Source organism: Podarcis filfolensis (genome assembly GCF_964270895.1).
Source record: "Podarcis filfolensis genome assembly, chromosome: 12".
Lineage (NCBI taxonomy): Eukaryota > Metazoa > Chordata > Lepidosauria > Squamata > Lacertidae > Podarcis > Podarcis filfolensis.
This window is the reverse complement of record NC_139614.1, coordinates 31,667,600-31,678,568: the sequence shown is the minus strand read 5'-3', so window position 1 is coordinate 31,678,568 and position 10,969 is coordinate 31,667,600. Positions and strand designations below refer to the sequence as shown.

Below are 10,969 nucleotides of genomic sequence, written 5' to 3'. Positions count from 1 at the left end.
TTTTATTGCCGCAAACTCAGCCTCCTCTCTGAAAATTCATAAATAAACATAACAGGCAGATTAACGGCTGCTTGTAGATTTTAGGCGATGACAAAAGGTACAGAAACTTGGCAATGATTACGGAAGAAAATTGAACTTCTCTGCTTGTAGACAAGCAAACATTCCAAGGCAGATACTGTTGTACTTGAAAAAAACAATATTTTTTTAAAAAACTTTGTAGCTGTGTTACGTTTTCCCTTTTCCAAGTGCATTTTTCTCATTATGTGTGAGCATATGATTTCCCCTTAGAAATACAGAGGTTCTAAAATATTTGTTCAGATTATTAATAAATCCTAACAGCATTTCAATAACAGCACTGTGGTTTCGAATCTAACAACACCCTTCCCCAGAAAATAATCTTTCTTTCCAACAAATACTCAGTTTTCACTCTACTTTGGGATATATTTTCTATGAGATGAAATCAGTGGGAAAGATCAGCAGGAGAACCCACCTGCAATGAAAACACGGCAGGGTGGGATGCATTAGAGGTCTTGTTTTTAATTTTGCAAACATTTGCCATTCTGTAAAATGAGAAACAGTTGCATTTTTCAATACACTATACCAAGTTTCTCACCCAGGGGAAATAAGTATTTGTCCCTCCCCTCCCCTGGATATTATTCTTGTTTTATGAAAAAGAGTAAACCAAGGTTTATTTCAATATTATGTTATTTTGGGAAGGAATTACCTTCTTATTTGTTATCCCCAGTTATTTGTCTCATTAAAATAATCACTGTTTTTCTGACGCTTTCCCCCCCTATCCGGCAAAGTCTCTTCAGTTTAGTTTTATGCAATGCAGTCTTGACTGTGGCGTTTGAAATTGACAGCGATGTAATAAAACTAAATGGTCACTTCTAGTCACACAGAATTCATTCTCTGGCTCAAAATGCACTGAGCATTTAAAACAGTATCAAACCCAGCCAGATGGGTGGGGTATAAATAATAAATTATTATTATTAAAAATTATTATTATGGCCTTCCTCCCAAACATCCTGGGGCCTGTAGTTTGTCGAGGATGCTAAGGGTTTTTGGGGACCCCTATTCTCCTCCCAGAGCTAAAATTCTTAGAGTTGCTTTGAAAGAGGGATTGGTTGTTCAACAATAGTGGGAACTGTAGCTCTGTGAGGGGAATGTGAAGCTAGTATATCTATTCTACACATACCAAATGGAAACAAGTCCCTTATATTCAGTGGTATTTACTTCTAAGAAACTGACTTGCTGTCAAGCCCTTAGTGTGAGAGCGGGGATTTGACTGACATGGTCAAGCTCAAAGGCCTTCTTTTGGCATATGTGCACAATTAAACTGCCCAAAGACAGCACACTTCTCGTGGTTCCTTTTTTTCAAACGCCTCAGAATAACCAGAAATGCAGTTTTCCCTGAGGCAGTCAGATGTTGCCCGAAGCAGATCGGCTGCTATCGCTTTCAAGATGCCAGGCATTTTATTTTATTGTTGCAATGTGCTGAGTGGGGTTAAAACTTGCTAAGAGGAAGCTTTTAATTAAAGGCACAGTAGTCCTTTAATTCCTGCCCACATTCAACAAACTTTGCATGTCCACCCTCAGCAAGGTAAGCGCTGCAGTTGCATTTTCTGTTCTTTTTTTAAAGAAAGACCCTGCCACAACTCAGGTCTGAGGGGAAAAAAACAACACAGAAAACACAGGAATGTAATGATCTGGCAAGTTTGCCACCCACATTCTCTGTAAAGCATGGTGAACTAGTGATGTCAACTCCTCAAAAGGCTAGTGGAGAAGCAAGACCCAGCAGACAACTTGGTTTCGTCAACAAGCCTGTTTTGAAGACATCTTGCTTCACTGGCTGTATCCAGCTCAGTTCCAAAATTAAGTTCTTGGAGGTGTTGTAGGAAAGCTATTCCAAATCTCTCTCCCTTCTCTCCCCCCCCCCCCATTTTGGAAGCTGATATATCCATTTGCTTTTGTGGGCATTCACACAGGTTATTTTTATGTTTTTTCATGGTAGTATTTCAGGAATGCATTAAAGTAATTTTAAAGCATCTGTCTTTTCCTTACCTTTTTTCTTGTAAGGAGGCTGCCTGTTCATCCTCTCGTAGCATTTGAACTGGGAATCTACTATCTTCTGGCGTATTGCTGAATGTTCAGTTTCTATAGGCTCTAATGTGGGATCAGTATAACTTACAGTAGAAGAGAGACTTGGAGCCATTCTCTGTGCAAAGAGGAAAAACTGTTAATGGATGTGAGTAAAACCAGGAGAGTAACATCAAAAACACGAGGTGCCCATCATTCTTACTTTTATCTCATTGTATACTTAAATGTTGCTATGGAGATTTTGATGTTTTGCTTGCAAAAACATGTAGTACCTTCTCTCCAGGACATACAAAACACAGGATTAAATATGGCTGTGCAAAGGACTGCTTGCTTTGATTATGAGAGTTTTTATTGCTTCTCCCTATGGGGAAGCAATCTGCATGGCAACTGCAGCTAAATGGAATGGAAGCTGAACAGTGGTAAGGCATAGTGAATTCTACACACACAATTCCATACTGCAAATACATTTTGGGGGGAAATGGAAGCCCACTGTGAGTCTCCAAATCTTCCCACTGGCAAAAATTGAGTTCACACATTTAAATGTTGTCATTAGGTATTTCCCTAACACCAATGACTGAACTAGAGCCAGTGTGGTGTAGTGGTTAAGAGTGGTAGACTCGTAATCTGGTGAACCGGGTTCGCGTCCCTGCTCCTCCACATGCAGCTGCTGGGTGACCTTGGGCCAGTCACACTTCTCTGAAGTCTCTCAGCCCCACTCACCTCACAGAGTGTTTGTTGTGGGGGAGGAAGGGAAAGGAGATTGTTAGCCGCTTTGAGACTCCTTTGGGTAGTGATAAAGCGGGATATCAAATCCAAACTCTTCTATCTAAATTACCAGTTTTCATATTCTCCAAGACAGTGTTCTTCAACCTTGGGTCCCCAGCTACAGCCAGGCTAGTCAATGGTTAGGGATGATGGGAGCAGCGGTCTAGCAACATTTGGGGACCCAAGGCTCAAGAACACAGCTCCCAGGCATACAGCATGCTACACACTGAAGGGGTTACTACTCTGAGGTTTTGTGAGAGGACAACCTCCTGTGAATAATTCAGCTTTCACTTTCTGTCCATACAATGAATTTGCATCGTGTGTGTTACATTTAATGAAAACTGCTGTGATTTAAAGCCCACTGGTACACAATTAAATTGTTGGCAAACACACCATTGGATTCGACAACTTAAGGGACCCTAGCCTTCGTGGAATGAGTAATCTGCTGTTCAGAAGCGGCTGGAAGTGAAATAGCAGGGACCATTCCGTATGTGACTTAAGGGATTAATTCTGTTATTGGGCAAGGCAGACTCTGATTGACTGGAGGTTCTAGACAATTGGGAGTTAGCTGTCAGCGAGGATGGCAGTTGAGATTTGACAGCTGGAGGAGTTGGAGGGAAGAGTGGTTCTGAAGGTATTTTTCCCCTGTGTAAGCCTGAATTCCTGCCTTATTTCTCCTCATATTAAGTATAGTACTGTTTTGTTCAGTTTACCTCAGTAAAGTTTATTATCACTTTCTTTTCTCTCTGGACTCCATCACCTTGATTCTAGCCATTCTGCTAACACCCCAAACCTAAGCGCTCCCTCTTTTCTTCTGATACAGTGGTACCTCGGGTTAAGTACTTAATTCATTCCGGAGGTCCGTTCTTAACCTGAAACTGTTCTTAACCTGAAGCACCACTTTAGCTAATGGGGCCTCCTGCTGCTGCCGGAGCACGATTTCTGTTCTCATTCTGAAGCAAAGTTCTTAACCTGAAGCACTATTTCTGGGTTAGTGGAGTCTGTAACCAGAAGCGTATGTAACCCGAGGTACCACTGTACTGTGCAGGCTCAAATGTACCGCTAACAAACACTGAGAACAGAGAAAGGGGAGCAGATAGAGAAGAGGCAAAGACTCTTGTCATTCGATTGCTAGAGGACCTGGTACGGTCCATCAGTTAGGGATTGCAATGATAAAGAGCTCAAACAGAAATGACTGCAAGCCTTTATGAGTTTCCACAAAGTGTACCGTAATTAGCTAAATGCTGGCATAAAGTAGGAGGTTTTTTTCTCCACTTCATTGGCTGTGCTTAATATAATTTGTGCTGGACAGTAATAGAATGGTAAATTGAAATTACACAAGGCAGACCTGACCATAGATCTCCAGATGTTGTTGGACTCCAATTCCCATCAGCCCCAGCCAACATGCCCCATGAACAGGGTGATGGTAGTTGCAGCCCAGCAACATCTGAAAGGCCACAGGTTCCCTATTCCTGAATAAGGAAGATACTTTCAGACCTGCAGGCAGTCATATTTCAGCCACACTGGCCACCCATTGCCTTGGTTTTCAAGGCCGACGATCAAGGGAAAATAAGAGAGGTTGGCAGCGGTACTAGCTAAAGAGGGCTTGACTGGAAATAGTCTTCCGCTGTCAGGACCAAGAAAGTATAGCAAGCACCATGACCTACAACCAGTGAAGAGTTAGGCACCAGGAATTGATAAGTATATATTTTCATAATGACCCATTTCAATCTACAGAACCCATTAAATTCAGTGGAAGAAGTAGATTCATGTGTGCAACGCTCTGCACATGAGAATTATCTTACTCTCCTGAAATACATAGGATTCATTTGCTTTAAATGAAATATTTTTACTGAATGCATCAAGGTATTTCATGCTCTCAGGCTGCAATCCTAGGCAAACTTACCAGAGAAGAAGTCCCATTCAAATCAGCGGGACTTACTTCCAACCAAGTAAACATACCTAGGATTGGTCTGTTGAAATGCCAAGTTATTCCTGTCATTCCCTTTCTTTTCCTCATATTAGGACATCTTGTCCACTCAAGAGTTTTGCGTGCACATCTGAGCACATCTTAACTCAGTGGACACAATCATTCACCGCTGACTTGTCTGTTTCAGCCATCTTCTTCTGTTTTGAACAAAGCATGTTCTGGGTTTAAAAATATTGTCAAAATTTATGTGCTTTCCTCAGTGGCAGTGGTTCAAAGACCGAATGGCAAATGCACATTGAAAACAACCTATGAAAGATCAGGTGATTTTAATGTTTACTCTTATATTTTGGGCACTTGCCTTCTTTGAAACAAAAGTGAGCAAGTGAATCTATCGCCAGTGTTAAAATATTTCTTTTTGATTATATTAGTGTTGGCTTAAACTAGAGTAGAGCTCTCCCATGAGGAGTCTTGGAAATATGGTTATCTGTCTCTTTCATAAGCCATTCACTTCACCTCTGCGGTTTTATAAAATTTAATGATTTAAACAGAGGTTTGCAGTTGTGCAAGGAGGAAGCATTAACACTTATAGAATTAAATACCAGCTTTTTTCATAAAGAAGCATTCTATGTCATCATCCTACTTGCTAACTCTGTATTCAGTTTGACTAAATACTTTTAGATGACCACAAAAATATCCTGGGGATTGAAACATGATATGGAATCACATTAGCTGTTGTATTTCCAGTCTTACATTCAGCACTCATAATATTTATTCAAAGCCTAGAGAAACCTATGTAGGTAATAAGTGTTTAAGCTTTCTTTTATCAAGGATTTTGAATAAATGTTATTCATTCATTCAGCAAATCAGTCAACAGTTAAACACCACCATAAATCATAAAACACCCAACACTTTATGAAAATGCAAGCATAAAACAGACTCGCCAGTGCAGATTCGCCTAGGCAAATTCAACATCAAAAAGGCCAGGAAAAATAATGTTTTTACCTGTCACTAAAACACATCAAAGTTATGCCAGGCAGACTTTGCTTTTCAAAGTTGGGGGAGCCAAAACAGAAAAGACCCTGTCACTGGTCACCATCCATCTAACTTTTGAGTGACTAGGGACCAAAAAAACAGTATCTGAGATTGGTTTTAATAGAGTGTGTTGATGGAATAAGTTGAAGTACATGGCATTCTTGTTTTCCCACTCTCAGTTCATAATTTGAGATGGCATACATGCAGTAGGGGGAACATTCCTTGCATTACTTTGGGTTTTGAGAAGAAAGTAGTGTTACAGTCTCTTGTCCAAAGTAAAGTGCATAGCTTCAACATACATATTCACATCTTCTGTATCTTGTAATGTTCCCCCCCATCCCATCAGGTTGGACAAAATACTGTATCATTACTGAGATTCAAAGAGCTGCCTGAAGCATGGCATGCCCAGTTGATTTTGGTTGTTTGTTTACATTTTCTTTGAATAGCAGATACCCATGCCATAGCATTAATTACCCTTGAGAATTTCTTCAGTTTCGAGTGCTAGTATTTGAGAAAGACAAATACCACTCCGGGTGTACAGTTCTTTGAATGCCAGTCACTGCATATAATATCAAACAAGAACAGATTAATTACTCCCTGAAATAATGACCATCCAGGGCAATATTTTCAATAGAGGAATGAATGATGTTACCGCATATAAGAAAGTGGAAGAATACCTTGAGCATATAGACAATTATTATTTATTAAAAATAAATGATTCACAGCTTCATAACTGTAAAAAAATTTTTTAATGTGATGAAAAGGGTCAGCAATAATCTTCCTGAAGAGAACAGATTAAATGATGTCCCATGTGGCAGTTTAGCAGCCGTACATATGATGTCACTCCTAAAAGTACAAGTAAATGACGTCATACATACGACCACCAAGCCACCACGCATTAAATGATTGTTATAAAAGGTGCATTACTATGGAGTAAAAAAAAACCAACAGATTTCTTTGAATGCTGGCAACCACTTTATACCTAAAAGATGATAGTCGCGTCTTTTAGATTGAAGCAACCGCGCTCCCCGCGAATTAATTTTAAGACTTGCTATATTGTATACTCTCAGAATAATTCATAACTAACAATCAACAGCAAAAGGTAATAGAGTGGTAGAATTGGAAGGACCATGAGGGTCACCCAGTCCAAACCCCTACAGTGCAGGAATCTTTTGCCCAACATGGGGGCATGGTCTTTATGACCAATTCTTTGGATGATGAAAATATCACACACAAATCCTGGGAAAAGAAAATCCTCCCCTCCCCAAAATACTTCAGACGATGGGCAAGCATCCGAAAAGGCGCCTCCATCAATAATGCAGGCATAATATGGAATATCATTTTTTGTGACCTTTAAAGCAGATGCCACATATCAGGTGAGTTTTCCTTCCAACCCTTTTAAAAAAACAGAGCAAAGCAGAAAAACTCTTAATGTCAAACAGAAGGCAAATCTCAAATACAAATTGTAGCTTGGTACATTTTATGCATCTTGTCACTACTCCCTCTTCCTCCCCATAATATTTAGCAGGAATGAATAGTCAATGAATCCTGAATGTCAAGTCAAGAGTTTCTGTGCCACAGGCGTGGGGAATTTCACTCCACAATGCCTGGGATTCAGGCAGTGAGAGCAGCACATCTGGAAGTATATAGAAAACTCCACAAGAAGCTCAGTCCGCGCGTAAAAGCAATGTGGAGTCCAGCTCTGACCGGGGCAGAGGAAGGGGGGGTCACCACTGAGGCGGGTGACAAAATGCCGGGCAACACTCACCGCAGGGCCTGCAGCGCGCCACTCGTCTCTCCTGGAAGTGACGCAGTGGCTTGGGCGCTCGCAGGCTCTGCACTGCCCCAAACAGTCTGCCCGCCGCCTCCCCCTCAGCTGTAGGGCAGCTGAGAGGGAGGAGGCAGGCAGACTCCAGAGGCCCCACGGATTGTCCTGTCCCAGCTGGCCCTGCCCCTGGGTACAGGGCATGCACGCCACCCCAGGTGCCTGATCAGCTTGCTCTGCCGCTGGCTCTGACAAACTGATTACAAGCTAACCTTCTGTTCTTCTATGTGTAAAGGTAAAGGTAAAGGTAAAGGTAAAAGGTAAAGGACCCCTGACAGTTATGTCCAGTCACAGACGACTCTCGGGTTGCGGCGCTCATCTCGCTTTGCAGGCCGAGGGAGCCGGCATTTGTCTGCAGACAGTTTTTACGGGTCATGTGGCCAGAATGACTAAGCCACTTTTGGCGCAACGGAACACCGACACCAGAGCAGCGCACGGAAACGCCGTTTACCTTCCCACCAGAGTGGTACCTACTTATCTACTTGCACTTGTGTCTCCATACAGTTTAATAAATAAAAATAAGTATTTTCTCCACTCAAAAGAAACTTATTTCAGCAGAAAGGTACTGAACATGTGTGATTATATTAAGAGTATGGCAGTCATATTAGAGAAGCCTACAACTCTGACGATCACTGTCGATTTTTAAAAGAAGGATAAAGATATTAAACTACTCAACAGACATATTAAAATGAAACACTATTAAAAATCCTGCACCACAGGGAATCCTTAGAGTCGGACACGACTAAACGACTAAACAACAACAAAAGCCTCACTGAGCTCAATGGAGCTTGTTGCTGTTCGGCAGAGATTGGGGCTGGTGCACAACCTTTGTAACAATACTGTCATTCTTTTTTAAAAAAATCAAGATTACTGTGGATTCTGGCATATAAGACGACTTTTTAACCCCGGAAAATCCTCTAAAAAGTCGGGGGTCGTCTTATACGCCCAGTCGCCTAATACGGTCCTTAGTTTTAACACTGTGCAGTTGATTTTATTTTTTTTAAATAAATAAATATATAGTTTAGGTAATTTTACTGCAGTGAAAACAGATCACATGTGGGTCCAACAAGCGCTACCTGACAAATGTGAATTATATTTTGCAAGTAATTCTAACCAATTATTGCTAGCTATTTAAAATTACACTGCACATTATCTAGTTCTCTACCACCAGCCTCAAGCATAATTATACTACTTTATCTTGTAATTTGTCCATGGAAAAAGCAGGCTAAGAATGAACGAGGCTGTTGCACTACTGAATAACTGCTTTTAATCAGGTCTGCTAAAACCAACCAACCAACTACCTTTTCAGACTCATTTTATGTCCCAATGTCACTTCAGTCCTGTCACTCATATGATTAAGCAACTGAGTCTAAATTTCAGCTAGGGGTTCTTTTCCTGCCCTATCTGAAAATATCAGGGATTGAACCTAAGACTTTCCACAAGCAACGTTTGCTCTTGCCTTTCCTTAAGGAAGAGGGGTTCGTGAACTTAAGGTTGTAATCCTAACCTCACTTACTTGGGAGTAAGACCCACTGAAATTCAACAGCACTTACCTCTGAGTAGACATGGTTAGGCTTACACAATCACTCAGCTGTCACTCATGCTACCATTGCTGCATTCAAACACAGATACAGGGGGGCTAACTCATGGGGGCCGAGACCTTTTGGGCCCCCCACGTCACCAAAATAAGGGGGCGGATGAGTTTGAGTGCAGAGCCAAGCACGGTGTGGCTTCAGTGGCTGACTCCTCCTCCTCCTCCTGCCACAGAGGAAAAGGAGCAGAGAAGCAGCCCTTAGCTGGTGGCAGGAGGACCAGAACCTGCTGGCCACTGAGTGCTGCTGCCACATTCAGCTCTGACACCGACTTCTCCAACGTCCTGACAACATGTGCACATTGTAGAGACATTGGGACTTCGGGACCCAACACCGCCCCCTGCATTTCTCCTTTGGAAGCTGGTGCCTCTGCATAGATAACTGGCTGAATCTGGGACCTTTTGCTTGCAAGGCAGAAGCTTTGCACTGAGCCATGGTTATTCCCCAAGCGAACCAGACCATTGCCTTACAAGTATTTCCCTAGAAAGGTAAAAACAACAACCCAGAAGACCCCCAATCACTTCTGTTCATAGCCGTTTGAATTGGTTAGCCTGATTTTAGAACAAAGTGAACTAGCACAATGCAAACAGCGTCAATCCATTTCACAACAATACACATGCAATTCTAAAAGCCTTCTGTTAGTTTTTATTATGCAAATAGAAGTATTTGGTTACGCGGTTTGCTTTTACTTACATTTAGTAGAATAATCAGTAAGAAGCAACCCTTGGTTTTTTTATCCATTGCAGATCCTTTCTGGAGCAATGTATCTCCCAGGCCCTACTGGGAATTAGAAAAAAACAACCACTATCATTAGATTTTATTTATCAACACAATATCCTCATTAAAATGTATACAAGTTTCTTTCTTAAACACAGTGTGCATATTCAGGTGTTACCAGGAGTGGCTAACACTTTTCATCCCAAATGCCACATTGACGATTGGCCAGCACGCAACACACTCACAAAACATAACCTACGCATGCATACACAAACAAGGAGACCGTAGCTTCCCAGCCCAGCTTCCCAGCCCAGCACTGCAATAGGGAGGGAAGTCTCGGCTTACGGTGCAAAGTTGCCTCTTTTACCTCCAGTGCAGCATCACAGCTAGGAGGTATTAGCGCTGAGAATGCAGGAAACCTATAGATGCACCAGAGGAAGAAGAGGTATCTGTGCAAGCCAAGGGCACAAGGAGGACGAATCCAGTTTTGGGTGTTCCGTTGCAAGTGGCATGCCCATGAGTCATTGCTTTTCTACCCCTGCACTAAACTATAACTGAGTGTGATGAAAATGTGCTTCAGAAAACTTCATACCTGCATGCTTCCTCCTGTTGTCCTCCTTCAGCACAGCTGTGAGTGGGAGAACAGAAGCCTTTGCTTCTGCCTAATATTGCATGCTAAACAGTGGTCAATCTGAACTCTGATGTGTGCTAATAATGGCTTGTTTAAACATGCCGGCTTCATAACCTATGGTCTGAAGTTGATTAATTTCAAAGAAACCTTAGTGATTAACCACAGTTTGTTGTTGCTTTCAGATGACACAACAATCCACCATTAATCTAAACTGGAAGCAGTAGATTCTAAACTCCTCCTCACAGCAGCACCAGAGGAGAAGTGCACAAACCCAGGGGTCTCTGTGGATTGGTACTGTCACACTAAACTATGGTTTAGCATAATGTCAACAGGTAGCCTGAACATGTGTGCACATTTTAAAAAATGACAATATAGGT

The 10,969-nt window shown here is 41.8% G+C and overlaps 1 protein-coding gene across 7 annotated transcripts in view; it reads right to left on the bottom strand.

Annotated features, from left to right (window-relative positions):
* The window catches only part of CALCR (calcitonin receptor), a 145,633-nt gene that overhangs the window by 63,750 nt on the left and 70,914 nt on the right, over positions 1–10,969 (bottom strand). For 4 of the 7 annotated variants that reach the window (XM_083578754.1, XM_083578759.1, XM_083578755.1 and 1 more), the window contains 2 exons: positions 9,938–10,024; positions 2,065–2,218 (listed from right to left, as the gene is read on the bottom strand). In XM_083578754.1, the coding sequence (XP_083434880.1) occupies positions 2,065–2,218; positions 9,938–9,985 (202 nt within the window). In that variant the 5' untranslated portion in view covers positions 9,986–10,024. Of the gene's footprint in view, positions 1–2,064; positions 2,219–9,937; positions 10,025–10,220; positions 10,300–10,969 lie in introns of those variants that run through there. The other 3 variants (XM_083578753.1, XM_083578758.1, XM_083578756.1) reach the window with 2 other exon arrangements.